At 37.7% G+C, this 25,704-nt stretch overlaps 1 protein-coding gene across 10 annotated transcripts in view; it reads right to left on the bottom strand.

The window, feature by feature from the left end:
* Nucleotides 1-25,704, bottom strand: part of LOC114129273 (protein grainyhead-like) — a 100,354-nt gene that overhangs the window by 22,350 nt on the left and 52,300 nt on the right. For 9 of the 10 annotated variants that reach the window (XR_007605333.1, XR_007605332.1, XR_007605331.1 and 6 more), the window contains 4 exons: nt 13,073-13,486; nt 1,761-2,775; nt 1,230-1,372; nt 263-425 (listed from right to left, as the gene is read on the bottom strand). Coding sequence is in view for 7 of the 10 variants with exons in the window: in XM_050204638.1 (XP_050060595.1) it covers nt 263-425; nt 1,230-1,372; nt 1,761-2,775; nt 13,073-13,486 (1,735 nt within the window). In the remaining 3 variants the exon portion in view is untranslated. The remainder of the gene's footprint in view (nt 1-262; nt 426-1,229; nt 1,373-1,760; nt 2,776-13,072; nt 13,487-25,704) is intronic. The other variant, XM_050204641.1, reaches the window with a different exon arrangement.

Below are 25,704 nucleotides of genomic sequence, written 5' to 3'. Positions count from 1 at the left end.
TATACAAACGGAGAGGCCTGAAAAATGCTGTAATACAGCAATGTGAACAATTGTTTTTCTATTAATATTAGATTAAACTATTCATTGTTGAGATATTTTACTATATTATTTAATTATAATATAAATAAAATTAAAGGTATTATAAACGGAACTTAATGAATTGTGTTTCCTATTCTCATAATACCTATATAAGATACAACCCAATCCATATCTAGGGATATTTACTGTAAAATAAATGAATATAATTTACAAACGACATTACCTTAACTGTTTGACTGGTCAACGGTTTATCCGGGTCTGGTATGTACTCCATAGTAATGCCATAGAACTGGCCTTTATTGATGTACGTCACCCGGTCGTCTTCACGCCTTTGGTTAGTGGAGATCGGGGATTCCAAATAATAGCGGAATCCATAGTTGGAAAATCTATAAATACAACGATTATTATTATTAATAAATGATGTTGATACATTTTATGAATAGCAATTATTCACTTCGTATTTTTGTATAATATTAATGTTATTAATACTAATCATTTATACATGCACATACACCTACGATGGCTAAAAATTTTAACTGCAGTTTGCTTTCTATAGAAAAAAAATTTAACATTTCTAGGGCGTTCCTAATTATATTCGTTTAATAATAACATTTATAAACGGAATTAGAATTCAAGAGCGGCTGTTTACAATAAAATATGTCTTTCGGCCACGCCTAAATATTTTCGGTAAAAAAAAAAAAAAAGAAATACACTAAATTCCCAACAACAGTGGACACTACACATCCGGAGGCGTTTGATTAAAATTAGCGTGCAAAGTGGGTCGTCAGATATCTGGCACACGCGGACCAGGGGGCAGACTAAAAGCGTATAAATAAATCTAAAACAGAAAAAAAATCTACTGGACGGGAAACTGGTTTGAAAATTTTAACGATGTAGACGAAAATGTCGAAGTCTGAATTTATTACCGTATATGTATATATTTTCGTATATATAAGTTGACAAACGCTCTCTCGGAATCGCCACGGAAAGTATGTTAAATTATAATTAAAAAAAGTAAAAAAAAAATACCATCAGAAAACAAGTTGCGAAAGTATTTCTACTCTATTGATCAAAACTATTTATTTATTTTTGTGTTTTGTCACCAGACTTTCGAATTTAATTGTATTTCCCTTAAAAAAAACGTACCACCAATATATATAATACATTCATTTAAAAACGGGTATTCTTACACTTTTGGTATCTGTATCTTGTCCGCATCGTTTTGCCTGCCGAAGTCGTGCCACGGTCTCGACCGTCCTCCGGTGGGCGTTCGCTGTGCTTGGTGTTCGCCCAACATGCTAGGTGTTTGGCACATCTCGTTGTAATCGAAGGACTGTACAAGCACAAAATACAGTAAAAGATTAAATTAGTTTAACGATATAGTCAAAAATGTAATTCTGAGATAATGGAAAAAAACGGTATAGGGTTGAAAGTATTATATTATGCGTCATCCATCGATCAACCACTTGATAAAATTCAAACATTTTTGAACATTGTGCAGCTTAAAATATATTGACGCATAATATTTGTGTTATCGAGACCAAATTCGTGTTGATTTGGCGATTTTAATCGATCGAAACACACGACCATCATTGCAAAACCGCGGACAATAATATTATTCTGGGGATAGTGGGCTATTGTCTCGATATTTTTACACCACAATTTTAAGACCGCGAAAAATAAAACACAATATTATCTATAATATACGACGTGTCACATACCTGTTGGATGGCGTTTTGGTCACGTGGCGTGATGGCGTCCGCGCCGATACCGCTATCGGGCGACGGCAGGTCGACGGTGAGCCCGGCCGCGGCGATGACGCCCTTGTTGTGATACGAGCTCTGCCGGACGTAGCGTTCGACAAACGACGCGGTGGCCGCGGCGTTGGACACGGCACCGGGGTCGGAGGCGTCGCCGCCGTAGGAGGACGCGGTCTGCCGGCCGCCGCCGCTGGCGCCGATCTGCGAGCCGTACGGGCCCGGTTCGGGTCCTGCGCCCGCGCCGCCAAAGTACTCGCGGTAAGTGTACGGGTCGGCGAACGCGGCCCGGCCACCGGACGCGGTGATGTAACCGCCCGGGTTGCCGGCACCACCGCCGCCCGACAGCACGGACGACGTGGTGTACTGCTGGTGCTCGTACGAGTTGGGCGACGGCGTGCCGCTGTCGGCGTGCTGTCCCGACATGGTGGTGAATATGTGCGTGCCGTACATGGGTTTCAGCCCGTCGGCCGTGGATATCAGCTCGATGGCCGGCGGCGGAGGGTTCATCTCGGTGATGAGCGACGACGTGGACGACGGAGTGCCGTTTATCGACCGGCTGTTGTGCTGCGGCGAATGGTGTCCACCGCCGTACTCTTCTTTCACGCCGCCCACAGCGTTGTTGTTGTTGTTGTTCGCCTGCTGATTGTTGTTGTTGTTCACGACGTCCACGACCAGTTGCTGTTGCTGCTGATCCTGTTGACCGCCGTTGCTACCGGGCGCGACCAACACCACTTTGGGACGTCCACCGATCGTTTTCAGACCGTCCGCATTGTTGCCGCCCTTGTTCGGTGGTCCGCCGCCGCGGTGATGGCTCAAGTCCTCGGGCTCGCGCTTAAGCGGTTGGTGCAGGAATAGTCCCTGCAAGTCGCCCAGGTGTCCGGAGCCGATTTCCAGTCCTCCTGGACCCGACCCGATAAGTCCGTTGGACGGTTTTAGTTGCGACGGTAACAGCGAACCGTTCGGCGAAGAAGTGGTTCTGCAAAGAAAAGAATAGAAAAATAAATATTTAAAAAAAAATGTTACGCAATATTTATTATTATTTTTACTATTAGGCAGTGTTATAATAAAATACGGTTTTTATTTTCAAAATTATTTCGTTAGTTTTCCATTAAACCACCGATTGTGCAAAGCCATTAAACCGAAGGAAGGAAAAAAAAACATGCAGCTCGTAAAACTGTGATCTGGTCTCGTCGTTCAATCGTTGTATTATGCAAATTTAATCGACGCATGGAACACAAATAGCCAAAAATAATACAAATAACGTCTTGGCCGCTAATTACGATGAGAAATAAAATTAAAATATAAAATCATCGACCACTATAAACATCATATAATAATATATTATTATATTATACGCAGACGTGACGTAGCAGTTTATTCTTATTAACGCAAATTATTATTCCGTCGCTAAGAGTTAATATATATAATATATGCACGCGATCGATAAAAAAAAAAATATATACGAACATTATAATAAAACGATAAATCGTCTTAGTGGACGTTGTGTTGCGTCCTGTCGGATTCCGGGCACTCGTACCAGGTCAAAAACATGTTTTTTTTATTTTAAATTTCGACGACACTAGAAATTAGAAAGCCCGGACGACCATACATACACAATATGGAAATATTATTCACGAGTAACGGGGAGACCCGGAACCACGAAACTCTCGAAAATACTAAATCATAATATTATTTTGTCATACAATCACGACTCGACACAAATACGGTATAATCACGATGTCACGTCGAATTTTACGATTATTAATATTACGGTTTGAACACTGAAATACGCACGGCCACAGTGTTTAATGGATATTATATTGTAAGTGCAAAAACGAGCTTGAGGAGAGGGTTAAACGAGCGGGAACAGCGGCGGCGGCGGCTGCGGCAGTGACGGAGAAGAGAGGATATACGATGACGACGACTCACGCGGACCGGCGCGAGATCCCTTCTGTTCGCTCAGGGTTCTCGCCACCGTCCTAGTAGTACACATAAACTGTTATTATTATTACCTAACTGCGGGCTGCTCCTAGTGCTCCTGTACCTGTGTACACGCACCCGATATCGCGACGTCTCCCGAGAAATTATGCACAGAAACCGGTTTACGAGATAAGAATTTTTTAGCTCATTGTTAAGGGATACATAATATTAATAACAATAATACATATATAATATTATATTATACGCGTATACGGCGAGTAATATATGTTAACAGCCGAGCCATTGTTACGAAACGTTCATTTAAATATAACTGTAAGGCATTTTTTAATTAATCTTGATAATATAAATCCGTTGTAATAAAACATATTCCCACACGCGAGAAGTTCGGGTATACTCTACGACACCTATACGATATATACCTATACCTAGTAGATACATAATATAACCACCAAACTGTTGTTGCTGCCGTTTCCGGCTCCTCCTCCGAACGGTGGCCAATTATAATATGATTTACGCTGCGAAGATTTCAATTCAGCGATTCTAACGACGCCCGCGAGTTATTAATAATTTTTTTTTTTTTTTAACCGTAAATAAAGGCCGCGCCGATCTGTCTCGTGTGCGCCTCCTCTTTAAGATTCATCGCCCGCAAACGGATCGGTGAATTATCGAAAAACATAACCACGCTAATAATAATTGACCCGAGGACAGAGGTCGTCGAATACATAATCGCGTTTTAATGTCCGTCTATATAGCGAGACGAAATAATTTTTTCAATTGTCCGTATTATTATTATATTACTACGGTATTATTATAACATTATTTTATTATTAGGATCTCCACTATATAAGCACGATTATTATTATTATTATTTTTTTACAGCCAAAGCGGTCTGTTTAACGCGCGCATAATATTATAAATTATATTATACTATACATCACGAGTCATGACGATATGATTATTACTAGTGTACGCGATATAAGTACCGTCGACGACGTGTAATGCGTTTTTAAACACATCGTTTTTACTCGGACGAAACTCGTGCAGCCGTTTTATCGTTAACCGCTTACATCGTCGGCTACACACACTCAAGTATTATACACAACCCGTCATCATAATATAATAAATACATCTGCACTCAACGAGGTGATTAATAATTAGAAACGGCGCGGGCGGACAAGATTTCCGCGCGAAACAATTATATGTATGTATGTATAAAGCCGGATGATAAATATTGTTTCCCGGACGGAGACGTTTTATGCGCATTATCACTGTTGCGCTCATGTGATCTATACCAATAATAAGTTATGTTCACGATCACCCCGTTTTGATTGACGTGCAACTAATAGTTGCGATGCGGCTTCTTCGATCGATCGGTCACCCGATAGACCCGTCTCGTCTGATCCCCCGTCGATCCACTTCCATAACATCGAATTATTATTATATTCGATCACATCATACAATAACAATGTGTACGATCGTGAACACGACAACTAGAACACTTAATAAACTAAGTACGTATAATTTTTTTTTCCCATCCATATAAAGTAACAGCTACTTCAATATTATAATGTTATATTATTACGATATTATACGAGTAGGTATATATTTTAATAATCATTCTGGTTAATCGATCAATGCGACTACCGGACACTTAATGGTTTTTTAAAAAGCAATAAAGCCGTCGTAATAATAATTAATGTAAAAATAATCCCCCATCCAGAAGCTACCTATTTACAAAGATTTTAATAACATACCGCTGCGACCACTATTTTACATAATATATAATATTATGTATATGGTATTTATCTTTTGATATTATAATATATAAAATGATGTACACGTGTTATAAAGTTTTGGAAAAATTCGATGTACGCATTATCACTATAGGTTGCATCGTACAGCGACTAATAAGTCGATTTCGTTTTAATTAATCCTCGTGATAATATTATATTAATAAAATGAAATGTGCATAGATATTGTTCGATGAAAACATTCCAAACAGAACTGCGTTCGATCAGTACCCGAGGCACAACCTTGAAACGAGGAAATACAAAAAACCAACACTATACAACTACACACACTTCTTGGCTAATTTCGTACATAATACGATATTATTGTATAATTACGGAGTAGATTTGCACGTGGCAATATATTTTTCGGTTATATTATTATAGCTTCACACGGTTTTCACCGTAATGGCAATGACGCCATATGGTAATCGTACTGAGCAGGCCTGTGGGTTTTGATTTTTCGGTGTATCTAATATGAATTCATATAATTCATAAAACACATATAGGTGTATTATAATTTAAACTCATACGACGTATATAATATACGAGGAAGTAGCGTATTAACCATTTATCGATTTTCGACAAGGTCATCACAGGAAACTGTTGCATTGAAATATCTACGTATATACCTACCTACTATACACAAAATTAATAAATATCTATATATATATACATATATAATAAATAGGATTGCGACTGCATATACACACTGCACCGGACAGGTGTTGGGATCGGTTTCGTTTTACAACACACACGACAACCCCTTTTTAGCCGTATTCTTACACAATAAGACTATATAATAGTATACTATATGTATATATAAATGTGTGTGTGTGTGCATACCGATATACGTATAAGGGTGAGCGGCGGCGCAACCCCTTTGGAAAACATTACGCACCAACGGATTCTTCTAGTTAGTTTATTTTAATAATAAATAATATGATAAAAAAAAAAATGAGGGAGACTACGAACGGCAGCCGACGGTGGCGGCGTCGTCCAAGTGCGTTTGCTCCGGCACCCTTTCCGAATACCCGATTTCCCATCACTTCATTGAGCTTGTCATAATGAGCTCGTCACGGCATCACTCACTCGCTCACTCAACGCCGCTGCTGTTTTTTCGGTACGTGTCAATTTACAACCAAACACCACCACTTTTATAGGTATACGTTCGTCACACTACCCGATGCCGGGTTATTAGTGTGTTGTGTATTTAGGTACACAACGTATGGTAAATAATATTACATACATATTATAAATATATTATATATACGTTGCACACTGCGTTACGATATTATTATTATACAACGCTGGTTTAATACTATATACGCATAGAATGTATGTGATTGTCTCCGCGACACGTCCGTGTAACGATTTATTCCATTGATAGTGTAATGAGTGCGAAATTAAAGCGTGTACGTACGCGTGTTTAAAATAAAATATTGAGTTCAAACGGTGTGAAAGACCTCTCCTCTAAAAGGTAAAGCGGCAAACTTCACGTGTATAAATAAATATATACGCACTGCGACACACACATAATATACACATATTATATTCATTTTACACATACACATGCGCAGAACCGGATCTGGACATTTGATATCGCGGTCCGTCGTAATGTTACACGCAGGACTTGCGTGTCGGATCGTCTATCTTTGCGGCGGCGGCGGTGGTGAGCGATCGAGCGCGCGCGACTGACGACGACAATATAATATATTAGAAAAAACAGGTTTTAGCCATAAACTGCAGAACACACACATAAAACGAAATATAGGTAAGTGAAAAAAAAACAGACGAAATGGAAAAAAAAAATCAGAAAACTCGCCTCGTTGCAGCACTATAGCTTAAACTTGTCAAAAACGCCAAAATTAATGTACCTATTTTATACGTCTGGTTTTCACCATCAAGACGCAGGCGCGCGGGCTCGTTCTTCCCAAATGTCATTGCACAAGTCTAATTAGAAAGTTGTTTCGGTCATCCGCGATCGCGTGTGTAATATATTATATTATTTGAATATAACACTATACCTATATACTATAGGAACACAGCCGCCGCAGCGACAGAGACCGATTTAATCAGTCCTATATTGCTATGCACTCTTGCGCCGCCACTACCGTCGCTTGGCGCATATTTTATAAAAAAACCTAACCGATAACAGTTTTTTTTCTTTCCATATAGATTACTTTCTAAGTCACTCTCGATAATTATGCCGATATATATTATAATAATAATGCTTATTCCAGCGGCGGTGGTGGATGCGAATAACCGGGTTTTTTTTCTAATTTTTTATTATCATATAATTTATCACATACTATATAATATTATACTATTCGATACAACGCATATACACATTATCAGTGAAATAAGTAATAAAATATCATATTTATTGTTACTGTTCGTCATACAATTATATAACGTAGCAGTGGACGTCATCTGTTGCGGCAGCTCGTCATATTATTTGCACACGGCGCGATTGGGAGCTGTTAATGTGTATTGTCGATGGCGATATTGACCAATAAAAAACAATCGGCGAGCAAATAAACGGCGTTCATATTATACATGGACGGTCGTAAAAATCAATCGTAATGTAAACATTAAGATTTTCAATCATAATTTAGGACTATATATTATATTGATTTATAAAACTTATATTACATTTACACATTGCGTACAACGATATTTATTGAAATGTGTTTGTGTACAAAATGTAATACTCTTGGGCGAACTTCAGAGGGAATATATATAAAGGGCGATGTTATCGTATAGGTATATAAATATATATATATATATATAATATAGGTAGTATAATACACCATAGAGATTGTGATCGAAGTGCGATACGAACAGCCGCAACACGGATTACCTACCTATATTATATTGTGGCGATCCGATCGTCGAAATGAGAAAACGACTTTGCGAGGACGAGAGGCGGCTGCGGTCCTATACAGAGGAGACTTTAACGCACGACCGGCCACCGCGATTATATATCTGTAATAATATAATAATATACGCGCGTAGGTTTTTTACTGATCGGATCCGTTGAAAAGACTGCGGCCGAAACTGGCGAAGATATAGCGCACACTAAATATATATATATATATTAAACGAAACCGCTATATCATATAAACCATAAATATAATATATATTATAAAATAGGTAGTACTGTAATTCCATTCGAGCGGATTGATTTTAGATCTTTATCCCAAACGACTTACAGCACGGCTCTGAGCTCATATTATATCGTAGGTATTATCGCGCATAACATAAACGCGGCGCTACGACTGTCCATCACGCCGTACATATAATAGTGTAATAATATATTAATATGTATTCGTGTTATCGTCATCAGTCGTAGTGCAACAGGCGAAGAGTGCCCCTCCCAGCTCCGTAAATGAACATACCTATGTATATATATATTATAGAACTCGAGCGGTCACCACGCCCATTTGGACAAACGCGAGCCAATGCCGAATTAAATAGATTGGAAATTGAAGATGACACCTCGCACCGTTTAACGACGATGTATCAGTGGTGGGCTCTCGTGTAAAAATTAAAAAAAGTACGTTTCAAAAACACACCTAATAATATATTATACTATATGTACCTATATATATATATATAAATTGAGTAACGCATATAAACAGGCTATATTTTTTTCCCATCACGTCTTATATATACACGAGTCACGTCCGGGAATGCATTCTCTAGTAGGTATACTGCATTGGTTGACGTAATGCACCGCCTCAACGGTTCAACCCTATATACTCAGAAAAAAAAATATATAAATTATATAAATGTGTATTGCGACCACGCTGTATGCGCGAGATGTGTGTGCTAGGGGAGTGGTCCGCGAGCGAGATAATCTTCGGATTTATTCGTCCGTTAAATGTCGACAATTAGACGATGCCGAATATCATATTTCGGAGACGCTGCAGCCGCGGTGTGGAGATATAATATGCCATACACACAACTGCACGCGCTTATAAGACCTCCCGTACGTTATATTATAATATACGACCGAGCGTATATTATAATGCGCACAAACGCGCTGCAGGAACACGTAAAATATTATATAGGAACGTATACACAAAAAAAGGGTTGCTCGCGCCCGCGTGCTATGAAATATTACGACGGCCGAATACGTTACGACAATGGGTTATAATTGCGAGCGCATAACTACGTTATACATATCTTATACTATAGGTATATGGTAGGTGTGTGTATGTGTATACCGTGCCGAGGCTATAAATTATAGATCACGTCCCGCAATAACAATATTATAAATACCTGTGCACAAAAGAACCCGGAGGGCCTAATTTTTGTGTGTATATACGCGCGCGCCCGGTTTCATCTCGTAATTCGATATTATTAGTATCAAAGATCCCGCGAGCGGGTAGTCGCATCTTGTTGGTCTAAGTAGTATATTATATAATATATTACACATATTATCATCTATATATATATATTATAATAAAATACGCGACAAACCGCCATCGCCGACTTCAGAGTTAATGACGAAGCCATATAGGTAACCCTCTCACGCGACTGAAATATGCGCATCACATTTCTGAATAACGACCAAAAAAAATAATAACATATTATATAAAAGTAGCGGTGGTTTCTGATTTAAAGAGGCAAAATACGTATCTCTATTGTTTCTGACCAATTATAAGAAGAAAGAAAAAAACCGAACATAATATTTTTGCGACCCGCCGCAAACCAGATATATCGTATATTATATTGTGTATAGGTAGATTATAATGTCGGTGTCGCTACGCAGTGGTGTTATACTTATAAAACAATAGAGTATAATATTATTATCATTATTACAATATATAATAAGTGCTCTCCAGACACGACTGAATATCAAGTTTTATAAACGTCTGCGTGCACTCGTTAAAAATACATTTCACTGTCTTCGTATATACATTTTCGAGTGAAATGTGCAAATATATGTAACGCATCACTATACCTATAATATGATACAGAAGTATGTAATATTAATTATATATATATGAGTGCACATATTACTACAGGCCTTCCATGACATACAAAAATTAGTCGTTAAAGTTAAACTGATACACGAAACAGTCGTCGGAACGTGCATGAGCCCGATTAGTAGATAATGCATGCATAATTTTATATTGATCAAAACAGTAATAGATATTAAAGCACGATTGTGCAAGTATAAGCAGGTAGGTACATAATATGATGCCGGCAATGTGATTAAATTACAGTTTGTATTAATGCATTATGTATAATTCATAAAAGTAAACATATGTGTAATTGTAATATTTTATATAGGTAATTTCTTCAATAAAAGTGTATTATTAACTATTATTCATGTATTTGTACATGTAGGTACATATTATATATATTATATAATAATACAATGAATGTTAGTTTTTCAAATAAATATTATAATATTATGTACATGTACGGCTATACCTATATTTCATGGATGTATTTACAAGTATTTACGCTATATGTTTTTAGTACGCCCGAAGTCCTAAACAATATATAATTATATTGTTATTAGATATTTACAGTACCTACAACGAATTAAATTTAGGTGTATTGACACATTTGACAAGAATCTTTAAGTAACCTATTAGTGTTGTATAGTTTAATATTTCAATATTAAAATGTGGCTAAAAAGTTATAAATAATTTTTTTAATTACGGCATAAGTTACGGTATATTATGAAATATTATAAGACTGAGCAAAGAACAATATTATATATTATGTAAGGCATGGAAAAGGCGTTTCCAACTTTTATAATTTAATAATATAACCAACGCAATATGAAAGAACCCCGTTGCTACAGCATCAATGGTTGTTATGGAAGCGTATATAGTATGATTCTACATAATGGGGGGTCGTGGGGCTATTGTGATCGTTGACAGACATTTTCATAATTTATTTGCTAAAAATTTCACATTTAGTATAGAAAATCACTTTGAATTTTATTGCTTAGAGTACGTTATTTTTTTAGCGTTTGGTAAAACATTAAATATTTTGTTTTATAGTAGGTATATTTGTTATATATATTACACTAGCGTAATAATATCGTGCATAACATCGTATGTGTATATAGTTTACAAGTGTATACCGCAACCGGGTTTTTTTTTATTTGTTAATTTCTAAATGTGGCGAAAACTAGCTCTATATATATCTATATAATATGTTATACTGCATGATTTACAATATCAGATTATATTCATATCGGTGCAATAACGTATACACAGGTATTACATAATATCACCACAGATATTATAAGGGATACATGTATCATAATATGATATAGGTATACAATATACATTATACGTATTAGTTATCGAACGGAATGCGTGTAACATTATAACGTTGAGTTAAAGACGATTGTTAAGATGATAATTTTTTTAATGTTGTTTTATAAGTATTAAATACCTAGTTAGACGATGGACGTAATTGCTATTACACAAGTCGGATACACAACAAATTAACACGTTAATATTGTTATTAAAAAATGTATAGTGAAATAAAATATACAACATGAAATAAAAACACTTTATAAGGAGAAATCGTTCACAAATATACGGGTATGAGTACGAAAAACTAACATTTTATCTAAAAAAAAAAAATCATAATCATTATAAAAGCATGACTGACGGTACATAATAATAAAAGTATATCTTAAACGTGTATCAAAAAAAGTGACGAAATTATAACACCCGATTACTCGTATAAAAGGATAAATATATTTGCTTTTGTATTAGAAAACCCAAAAACTGAGGAAATGTATATATTATTGCCAATAATTTTAGACGTAATAAATTATTCTCTTCATAAACAATATTTAACGTATTATCCTAAATATTTATCAATAACTATGTCGGCACTTTTTGATCAGTCGTATCTTACGCAATCAACGACCATACCGATGTCGATTTGGCTCAAAATTAGTGTCGGGCGTAAAAAAATAAACAAGGAGCCTACCTATACAAGATGCCCTCGAAAATGACATTTTAGTTTAGTATTGCAGAATACTATTTCAAGATTACATGGTCATATAGGTACAACAATAAATTTCCAATCAACGACGACTCTCGGAAACTTGTTTTTTCCGTGCGAGTGTACGACACATGCGTATCGACGACAAAATATACGACGGAACCGAGCCGAATGACGCACGACGGAGACCATCCTCTCACAAGCGTATTGTTAAAAAAGCAGACCTTAAGTATACATTATGTTATACAATTATACATTTATATAAAAACAATGGTGTTAAGTCCATCGTTTCTGATTATTATGTTATTTTGTTTTTTAATATCAACGATGCATCGACGTATTCGTTTTTGGTTATTGTGTTATTTTTTTAGACACAGCAAACGGCCAAGACACACATGTGAATAATATATAACATTATAAACAGGAAAAGGACGAGTTATAGGCGATTAAAATATGTATAAATAAAAAGATAAGCGGCGGCGGCGGCGGTAGCAGCGGCAGCGGTCACGCATATTAGACTATAGACGCGCGAGCGAGAGCTATGACACTTACGGCCATATGTCGGCAAGATGTTTGTCCTTGACGGAGTCGGACAAATGCGGCAGCTTGTAATACTCGTAGACGAAACTCAGCGGTGCACCGCCCTGGCCCTGTCCCGATTGCTGGCCCTGATCGTCCCCAGCAGCGCCGCCCGAAATGTTGAGCATGGCCGACGTGGCGGCGGTCAGCGGATGTTCGTAGTACGATTGCCTCCAGCCGCCCGGCTCGGCGGGCTGTTCGGCCACTCCGCCGCCCCCGCCACCGCCGCCTCCACCTCCCCCGGCGCCACCACCACCGTTCGTGTCCGAATCGGCCATGCCGTCGTCGCGGTGATGATCGTGTCGCCGGTGGTGGTGATGCTGTCCGTCGCCGTCAACAACGGCGCCGGTGACTTCGTCGTCCTCGCTGCAGCTACCCCGCCGTCTCCTACAAAAACAGCCCGCGAAAAAAAAACGTCCGCCGTTCAGATATCACTATCGCAAAGGTAGGTAGGTACACAGAAGATTTAAGGAATATACGCACACAAATTATATTATGATATGGCCAGTTTCATTTCTATTTTTCATTACACCCAAGCGCGCCCTTACGACAGAGCCTTTGCGAATCAAAAACTATGTGAGACCAATCATCGCCGCGTTTTTGTCGAGAAATCTTTTAACATTTAAACGGAAACCATCGGTTTTATATTATATCGTTATAGCAGCATACTTGCGCGACTGTATTATATACATAAATTTCCTACAACGGTCCGGTGGCGCGGCGGTGGATAGTGTGGATAGGGGAGAGGGGGGGCAGGCGACTAAATGGTGAAAATATGTTATAGATTTCAAACGACTATTGCAGCCGACTTTCACCGTATTAGACGCTATATACGCGTATAGGTATGTGTTGTATCCGCGAGTACGTGCCCGGACAACACACGACGTCGCCACACAAATCGGCCGACGAAAGTTCACTGTTTTTCCAGTGAAATCCGCCGATCGATCGCGTCTGACAATAATAGTATAAAAAAATAATTAACGCCAGACGTCGTATATATGATGATGCCGACCATTTTATTATAAACGGAAAGAAGAGATCAGACAGACGTGATGACGTGTATAGTTGTATACAGGTATCACGAGGTACAATAATATTGTGTCCGCTACCAGCTGTACAGAGTATAAACGACGGCGGACGAGATCACGAGCGGGGCACGCGTTTCGTGAATGAATCTCGCGCGGACCGCGGATGAATGACAGCGCATTGTTGTTGCATTATTATTATTATTGCTATTATTGTGCGGTAGACGGAATGATATCCGGCGCCGAGGGGCTCTCGTTTGTGCGCGCGCCAGACCGGACCGGTTCGGTTCGATCGACCGGTTCTCGGTCGGCGGACGGCTTCCTGCACGGTGCGTACACCGCGATACAGCTACTACGACGACGTAGTCTCTTCTTCCACTCGACCAAAAGTGATTTATGAAAAACGGTTCCAAAAAAAAAATCAAAGGTCGTCCGCTCGGCGCTCGCTCATTGTCTTAACGGACCCGTGGCACGAAAGAGTGTGGTTGGGGGGGGTCACCCCGTCGGTCGAAACTGGACCAAAGTGCGGGCCCGACAGACCGCGGCTGCGAAACTAGTTCTGCCCACCCGCCCGTCTGACCTACCGACGGCGACGACCGCTGCACCGCATCGCACAGAATTACACTATGATAACCAGTTATTATTGTTATTATATATTGTTGTAGTTATTATTATAGTAGATGTTGTTATTGTTGTTGTGTGTGCGTGTTATATTGTTTGTATAAATAGTATAATATTATATTTTTTACCGCCGTGACCTTTGGTCTCGTTAAAAAAAAACCGAACCTGTTGTGCCACTGCACGCGCGCGCCACGCACTCGACCGACCACGACGGTTCCCCAAACGATTTCATTAACAAGTGTCGTCGTTTTCTCGTTTTCCGCTCCACGCTGTCGTGTAAACGCCGAGACGACCACGTGCAATATCGCGTATTATTATTATTTATTATCTCGCATATGTTTCACTGGATTGACGGGATTAGTGTTACAAAATACCGGTAATCATAATCAATTTATTATTATTACGCGCTCGTTTTTCGTAATCGACCGAAATCATATTGTATCGACGTAATCAATGACGCGGCTTTTTTTTTTTTATAAAACCGCATATTACACTCGCGTACTATTATGTATTGAGATTGTCGTTATAACGTATACATTATAGGAATAATACAAGTAATGCGCGTCGAATCGGGCTAACCTGGTGATCAGGGGAGAGTCGGATGTGCGTGCATCAGATTGTACGCGCATGAAGTGGCAAAAAAGTCATCGAGTCGACGATGAAGCGATCTCGAAAAAAAAAATAAATTGAAAACCATAAAAAAAAAATAATCTAGGAACCGGCGACGAATCGGATGTCGAGTCGGAAGACGCACGACCCCCCGGGTGATTAATTGTTTTATAAGATTTCCGAATAAATATTATAGCGAGAGCACCACACAATGTGCTCGGAGGGAGGGATGAGACAGTGATCGGAGTGCATGAGAACTGCGTTTTGTGCCGACGGGTACATATTATATGTAGGTTTTACTGCACCCCGCGATGCGTGGCTTCCTCCCGGTCTGTGTTTACACAACCCTTTTGAAAAATCATTTACGAAACAGCGGCGGTCTTGCGCAACGAGTGATTTTTTTTCGCGATCTATTCATGCGACGACGTTCTTTTGCTGACGACAATAGGTAACCGAGCCTATACACACACTGCACGCGATTTATATGTATAATAATATGTATAGGTACGCCAAGCCGGGAGCTATTTGATGCGAAAAGGATTTAAAGGTCGACATTGACAAATGAGGAGCGCGACGAGTGTGAGCGCATGTCGCGCGTTTATCGCAGTTCCGATATTTGTTTTTTTTCAAGAGCGGGTATTATAATGCGAGTGTATATGTGTGTGTCTGAAGGAGATATAATGTATGATGAGGCGTACGCGCGGATTAGAAGTCGTGTCGTATGATTTAAATATCGCGATTAAAAAATAATATATAATAATATAATAACAAACGAAAAAGGTTATGTGTGTACACAGAGTAACGGTTTTTTTTATCATTGTCATTTTCACCACTGCGATGCTTGAAATTCTCATGATTTCGATAAATATGTTCACGGTTTGTTTACAGCGGGTATACCCATATACGCCCTTCTTGTAGCAGCCGAGATCGATCTATACAGATGCGGTATATATACTCGATAACAAATAGGTCACAATTTACGAATTCCCCCAACAGACATTGTCGGAAATAGAATTTAAGGGTTTCTGAGTAAAAAAGAAAATGATACACACGCTGCAGCGTTCCGCACGTAAACCGAAGGTATATCATCCGCAGGATAGAAAAAGGACAACTACCATAATTATACTTAAGAAAACAAACAATGTAATTTTCAAACTATCCGCGGGCGCCGAACCAGTAAGGTTTTTTTTTGTTTTAGTCGTTTTAGATCCCAGACAGTATATATAATATAGTTAGTATGTATAAGAAACACACGGAAATTAGATATATAATATTATTATTATTATATACGTAAACAACAATGTCAGTTTTTTACCGACGATATAATTTTTGATTACTGGTTTTTCGTCGTTTGTCAGCAACCGATCTCATGGGAATTTCATCGTCGTCGCCATTCCTATATGTTATACTCGGGGTGTGTACTGTATATATTTATATTACATAGATGTTCTTAATATCATACATGCACACACATATATACATATGAATATAAGTACCCAGAGCCGTCGCCGAGCAAATGATTTGTAGGAGATAATAAAATAAAAATTACCTACCTAAGTAATAACTACATACATATATATGTAGCGACAAGACGGCGTGTCCATAGTATATTTTTATATTATACACGGACAGAAGGGAAATAACACCGTTAATTTGGTACACGGAGTTATCCGAAGAGTTATAATACTACACATGCACGCCGTGAACAAACCATACATATTACACATGTATGCAAATGACTGTAATCACGATGATTGCTCCTCGGGACCGTAGTCGTCCCGTCACATACACACGTGAATACAGTATATAATAACAATATAATATGATATCTACCCCCAAACAAGATGGAAGTCGATAAAAATGTAAATCCTGTATATATACACAAGGTAACTCGACTATAAATATATGATTCGTGAAGCTATTGTTGTTCGGCTTAAACCTCATGTGTATATAGGTATATGTTTAATATGATCGTATATACATACACCATACTTACACTTTATTTGGGGGACCACAAGGCAAAAAAGGGATGACAATGTTTTAAATATAAGTATAAACTAAAAAAAAACTGTCGACCCATTGAATACAATAAAATAATATTATGTGCGTCGTGTGTTGTTATTTTATGTTTTCCTCGCAAACGCGAAAAATTCCATAAAACATTGCGAGTAGACCCGTTCAACTTAACCCAGTTATAATATACATAGGTATCAGAGAAGGTTATATATCTATACAAGTGTAAGTATACTCGGCTGCTGCAAAAACGCGTCAACGAGAAATGTTGATTTATAAATTAACGCAGACTGGGCAAAGTAGCGTGCCATCGACCTAGAGAGCAATAACGTTTTTTCTGTCCGTGCACAATAATAATAAAATATCGTACAATTGCATAATTTTTTTAACGCGCGTGAGTGCGTTATCCCCCATAGCTACTAATCCATCGATCGATCAAAACGAATGATTACACACACACACACATACACACATGTGCAAATTATAATATCATATATACGATATAGGGTATTTGGACCGGATATTCCTGTTTTGCGTAAGGTTGCAGTGTCAAAATCAAAAAGGACGTCCGCCCGCCCGCGCCCATTCCGATGCCAATACTTATATATACTTATGGATATTATGATACCTGCTACATAATATAAAATAATATATACACATGACGATAGATATACGCCGATAGCGCAGCACGACACCCGGAGTCCGGAGAAGCGGTTAGCCCTCAACGGTCAATTGTTCTTGTATATAAGTATAATTTAATACATTTGTATAAATCGAACGCGTTTTATGTGCCACAATGCACGCTCACCCGTAATTAATATTATTTATGTCCGGACTGCAGCCGAGACATGTATTTAATACGCTGTAGGTATGCTGAACGGACAAGAGAGACCGCGATCGAATTGTCTTAGCGAACAGCACGAATTTAGTGACGGAAAATGACAAGGACGGTACGTTGGAGCGAACATTATAGGATACATATTATATAATTTTTTTGTACATATAGTGTTCTTTATAAATTGCATATTATTGTGTATCGCCTCGTGAGAAGGTTTTACCGCAACAATTCGGTTGCCAAATCTGTAGAAAACTTATTCGATCTCTCAACGGTACAACTATTATATCGTATTATGTGGCAGGTGGAGGTATAAGTATAAAAATCATCGCATGTATACATCGATACATCGGAAGGAAAACATCATATAATATTAATGTGCTAGTTTATATACATAGGTATTAGGTATGCACAATACACATTTGACGTTGACGAGGAAATTGAACAACAGCCGAAAGTATATTACAATATGTACACGTCGGTTTTACGGCTTCACGTACCAAAATATAATATATAATATGTGTACGTGCACTGTGTGTATATATATATAGGTACACATATCGGAGTATACGATAGATTAGCTGAAATGGGTGTATCCGCGAGATGGATTATTGCTCCGGTAAATTGCTTTGGGAGTACCTATACATAACCAGCAAACATTATATGTACCTATATTATGGCTATATGCATATATAATATAATATAATGTAGATAATACGCATATTTTTCAGAACTTGCAGACCACAAAAACATGTGCCCCACACACGGCGAGCCGTACATAATATAATATTATAATATATCATTACACTCATATTATATGAGTATACCTATAGATATTATGGGTAAGTACGCGTTCCTAGTCGTAGACTAATATTATGTAGGTATATACTGCAGAATTAATAAAATGCACATAAGCATACGGTTTCAAAGTCGATAAGAAGTGTTTAAGGATTTGTCGCAAAATTGCAGATTATCTATATGGTCTTTGCCACTGCCTCGACGACAATTAGGGTTGTATATATGCATAAAGTATTATGTGTAATATTGAATCATGTATATAGACATACAATCCGGTATAATATTTAATTGCGTTTATTGCGTATTGCACATCATATTATATATAGATAAGTACACATAAAATGCAGTAACATACGATGATAATGATACCGATATATAGGACATAGGTATATGTCATTTTACATCGTGTCGGACGTGTGTAATCGATTCGGCCGCATAACTGTGTTCAATATAAATATGTACCTATATACTAATGCGTTTACAATAGCGTATAGGCAACTAACTAGATAACATTGAGACGGTAAATTAGAAACGAAATTCCGAGTCCGGTGACGAGTGCACGCGCGTGCGTCCGGGATGCTGCGACGAGACGATATTATATATAAACTAAAAGAATTATCGCCATTTGCGTCGTTCAAGGGTACCCAGAGGAGTGCAGCGTATATAATATGTATAATAATTATACTCCAACCATGTACAAGGCGTATGCGATTACCGCGTGACTTAACTCGTCAACTCGAACAGCGACAAATACGCGGCTTTTGTATATGTGTATATAATCACTCGTGTTCTATATTAATTATTTAATAAAACCACGTCCAGTAAGTTGCTAGTTAATGTTACATTATTTTTACCGGCCAAATCAAAAAGTAGTGATTGTCGAAATCACCAATATAGGATCTATAGCGGGAACTGGGGGAAGTCGCGTAGTTCAAGTCTTAACCAACCCCTAATCCGTACGTTAAAAACATTATATTAGTGATCTACACAAACACTAATGTATAACGGTTTACTATTATAGTTTTTAACCCTATATACATATAATAAATAAATTGTAAATTTTATTCTGCACGAATTAGATACGATGCTTGCAACGAAAACGGTTTTGCGATCATTCACGATGGGTAATCCAACAATGAAAGTTGGAATACAGATGAAAACACAAAAAGACTGTTTTCGTGTGTGAAAAAAAGACATTTTTATATTTTATACGCGTTGGCAATCGAAAAGTTTAATTCTATAATTTTACCATTCAACGGAGAAATGATGATAAAGAATATATTATTATATAGGGGTTATAGCAAAAATCTTTATAATACAATTATTATTAAAATATCAGTACGGTATGGTAGAAAAGGATGTATCGGATATTACTATATTTGTATATATTACTAAAATATATGCCGGTGTTTTGAAGCTTTCTATTGGCCCGTAGCGATGATGTGTGGCGGTAGTCACGGAGAACATTACGGATCATAAAATATTGTATTTACAGGATCATCGCTATGAACAATATCATCATAATAATATAATGATTACGGTCGCGAAAACAACGTAATATTTTTTAAAAAGATTTTCCGTGGCGATTTAACCCCGAGGACCTTTTGAGTGCTGCAGCCACACAACAACGTGTGGGCGGAGGAAGAAGATTCTGCATACATATCATAATCTATCTGAATGCATAAGGTTTATACATATATATATTGTTATAGGTACCTACACGCGTGTAATATGCTGTGGGAACACCGCAGAGGTCGAGCGGCAGGTGAAAGGCCGTCGGTCTATCTCATATAATAATATCATCGCACGTCTGACTCATAGGAACGACGACTCACATGTGCAGCGAATGTGTAAAACTGTAAATGATTTCTTATACAAGAAATATACATGTATCATCATATCGACGTATGTACAAAGAACGGAGGTATATATGATATGCATTGTGCGGGTTCTCGCGTGCGTATAAACGAATAGTATATAATGTTCGTATACATATTACCGACCGAGAAGAAATATAAGCGAACGTTTTAACACCCGGACGGAACGTGGTCACGTGCATGGAAAAACTGTCAGCAGCACGCGAATAATAACGAGAGTTCTTATAATATAATGATGATATAGAAATAATATTATTATATGCAACAAGTATACCTATCTATAAGTATATAATATTAACTTATACACGTCATTATATGTATAAATATACCGATACAATAATGTTCACGCGAAAAATAAACTTGATAATATATTATAATGCACTACATTAAAGTCGCAATACGTCGCGTACATAGAATTTTTATTACTTACCTATATACTTATTTTTACCGATAGAAAAAACGGCAGCATTCTATTAAAAGAGAATACAACGCTCATTGGAAAATAAATTGAAATACTCGGACTGGGGTAGCATATACACGTATACACTATATATATATTTGTTTGTATGTGTGCGTGTATGTTTATCGATCAGTGCGTTTAGGTACGACTATTATAATAATAATAACGTGTCACGCAAAGAATTTTGATCAGTCGACGGCGACGGTGGCATGCTATACGCACATCGGCTAGGCGAATCACGAGGAAAATTCTCATAGTTTTATATAAAATTATTGCTATTTTTTTCTGCCTATAACATTATACACTCAACGCTGCGCTGGACGATTCTCCTATTCGCGCATTCGCATCACGTACAGGCCATATCGTTCCTTACTGGGAAAAAAAAATCGTTGACGACCGCTCTATCTTTCCCCGACCGAGACACTGTGAACAATCGGGGAGTTTATAATAATAATATATTATATATTGAAGTATTATCGCGCATTGTACGTATACTATATAGGTATCTGCAGTTTCGTCCACGACCGAATTCGGTCCGATCGTCGTTGTTTTCACTTTTGCACGGCCAGCTACATATTATATTATGTATACTATTGCACCGTCGTCGTAAATATAAAAAAACCACATTATTTTCAGTATGTCTTCGGCGGATTGTACCACATCGTCGGGCATTGCGTCTGAACATATATGGCTGAAGTCATTTTTGTATTCGCCACAACAGCGACGTGCACAGCGTTTACAATATAGGTTATATAGGTATATTCACGATAAATAAATCGATAATAATAATGCTACTGCAACGGGAATAATTTTAGCAGGCGCTCTCTGCAGCGCAATCGATCGATCGATGACTGGTTAATTATCCGTGTCTAATGTAATATATTATATTATTTTAGTCCAAGTCTTACGTTTACACGCGTACAACAAGCAAGTATCACCGGTATCAGACACGCAAGAATCGCGCGCGTGCGATTAAAATCGTGATGATCGAAATGCCGTGCTCGAAACAACGACGATGATGATCGGCTATAGTTCGCGTGCGCGGCTCGCTACAAGGACGACTATTATATACTTATAATAATATATAATATGTATATACATTTTATTATTATTGAATCGTTATAAGTATATTATATATTATATTATAGACTGCGACTGCAGTAGCAAAAATCTAAACGTCGCTGACGATGTTTTTCCAATCGTGACACGTTCGATCGAGACATAGCAGCGCGGGTGTAATATCTGCAGAGAAAACTTTTGTCGTTTGCTACGAACAGTGCGAACAGGTGCAAAATCTATTATATTCGAGAAGTTATTGCACTCTGCGTATTGTGTATATACATAAAGTTGCAATGTAGATAATATAGAGGTACGCGTGTTCACAGTGTATTATGATGACGATGACGATGACGATGATTAAGATGACGATAATGTCCGTTTATTGTACGTACGTTGGGGCTTAAACCGGTATATTAGGTAGGTAAACATAATAATATTGTTATTATATCCCATGCGGCACGTGGTTGTAGCTAGTACCTACGTAGTATACGTCACACGCCGAGGGTAATTTCTTGAAATACCGGACCCTCGAACTTGTTCCGACTGAGTATTTTATAAATATGTGTGCATACAGGTTGTTGCATACTAGTTTGGCGGCAAGAGAGGCGAAAGATACTATACTATAACTACCTACTGCTACTATACTACACTAATAGTATTAATATTTACTACTACTACTACTACTACAACTACTACAACTACAGTACTACGACTACTATATATAGGCTTACAAGCACGACACCCACGCCAAATGGTGCAGTAAGCCGTTTCCATTCATAAAAGTAATGATATAATAACAATATCTAACGGGCGTTTGGCCATGTACTACGGTATGAATGATAGACGGCCGTCATTTTCGGCATGTATATAGGTACCTATTATGAGTATTATAATACATGCAGTATGCACATATCGTTATTAATTATATTATATTATTATCGCACTATGCGTAAAAGCAGTATATATACCTATATTTATGTATACACGACCGGAAAACGATGTATACGCAAACACGGAACACGGTCCGTTTAACAATTATCATATCGTAATACGCGTCCCCTTTTATTTATTTTTTCGTACATAGGTACCTATAAAGTATATATAATATCTATATACACATACTGCCTACAGGTAGTCGTTTCGAAATATCTGTTGCGTCGACGACGATTTCTCAACTACATATATTATATTATTCTTCGGGGTTTTTTTTTTTATTCTTTTCATACGCCTTCAATAAAACATTTTGCGAGCAGTTTATAAACCCGTCGTTCCTATATATACCGTCAGAATAATATATATATATTTTTTTTTCTCTCCATTTTCTGCAGTAGCCGGGACGACGACAATGGCCGACGATTGATGTCGGTCGTAAAACAAAATTGGTCTGATATATCTGCCGTTTTTTTTCTCTATATATACATTTACTCTCATTCCTTCCTATGTATATATATATATATGTACCGTCGTCCCAGGTTGTGATGGCCAATTAAAGTACTTATATATATTATAAAATATATAATACAACTGGTGCAGTGTCGGCGGGGCCCGCGGCGGTCGGCACATACATGCGGCAGAGTATATTATAAGACGAGAGAGATAGAGAGAGAGAGCGTAACAGGGTCGGCGGAGTTTGGCTCGCGCACACAGAATTCTAAACTCGGAACTTATTCGCATTGTGCTCGGCAAGGGTTTTATGAGAATAATATAATAATAAAATAAAAAAATACGGGTGTACCTATACCTATATATAATATTATATTATACAATAAAGATAATAATAATAATAATAAAAGAATAAGAAAAAATAGTCACATGCCAATAAATATTATATATAATAAAATATATTATATGTGCTGCGTACGATGACGGTAGGTACCTACACGAGTGAAAAAACGAAATCGTTTTATCGTACGTGGAATAAAAAAAAAAAAAAAAACGCGCGCGCGGACTGTCGTCGACGACGAGTGCATTGCGCGCGAAAATATGTTGCGGGCGGATCGCGATCGACGACGGTGCTGAATAAATTCGTGTGCTGCGCGCGCGTTCTCCGCCGGCCGTGTCGCGATTGGTCGGGCCCGTTCCGAGCGGGCGGCGACCATTAGCCGGGCGTCGGCGTTGTTTATTTTTTAATTTTTTTTTACGACAAGTGCGCTTTACTAGACCGATAGATAATGTAATAAATAATCAAATCTACGCGCGCGCGCACAAACGCACACACCGCGATTTGATACAATGTGCGCGCGCACGCCGTACACACACATAAAACGTCACGCGCGTGTTGCCGATTACATATCATCTATAAGGCGCGGCGGTATATATATAGAGACCGGCGCCGATTTTTATCTACTTTACTGTTTCGTACGCTTATGTATTAAATTATATTAATTTTTTTTATATGATAAAACGTACAGGTAGTATTATAACTACTTTATTATATCGTACGCAGGCTACGGGTTACGGGGCGTTTATGATGAGTTATGGTATAAAAAACGCGATATAGACAGCAAAACGCATAATATTATGCACTGCAATTTATCGTTTTGAATTATTATTATATGATGTACGAGTATAATACGTTCGACGCCGTATCGGTACTTATATATAATAGGTACATATATAGTGTAAAGTATATAATATACAGACTCGAGGCTGAGCGGAAGACAACGTTATCTGCTGCAGTGCAGACGACGTATATAAAAAACGAATATTATTGCACATCGCTGCAGTCGGCGGAAAATATAACTATCAATCCTATTTTAATATTATGTCACGACACGACGAATCATAATGCTTACCGACGACATTTTATCGTGATGTATATTATAATATATCATATTATGTATCATACGAAAAATATTATATAGGTAGGTTCTATGATCGTTTAATGTGAGTAAATTATTATAATATGCACTACATGACGACGTAATAAAAACGATAGAAAATATATTGCGGGCACACGAAGCCACGACGATAAAATAATATTATATATATTAAGTGCCTCCGCGGCCGAGGTATGCTTATTAGATAAAATATGCCTATTGCAGATCAGATATATAGAATCGTATCGTCTGCAGTTGCAATATAATAATATATATATGCCTAATATAATGTACAGGTGCACTTTAATATGAATATCGTTGTATGTATGTATACCTATATACGTATAATAACCGGGAATTTTTTTTTATTTCTTTACAATGTATTCGGTCCAGTTGAATTTTTTACGCGCGGCTGTATAACGTCGTTATAGATAGATATATGCATTTAAAATATAGTGCCTCTGAATAATAAACTTGTAAAAAATCTCT

The sequence above is a fragment of the Aphis gossypii genome, chromosome 3 (genome assembly GCF_020184175.1).
Source record: "Aphis gossypii isolate Hap1 chromosome 3, ASM2018417v2, whole genome shotgun sequence".
Taxonomy (NCBI): Eukaryota; Metazoa; Arthropoda; class Insecta; order Hemiptera; family Aphididae; genus Aphis; species Aphis gossypii.
Note: the sequence above shows the minus strand (reverse complement) of the source record. Positions and strands in the feature narration are given on the sequence as shown.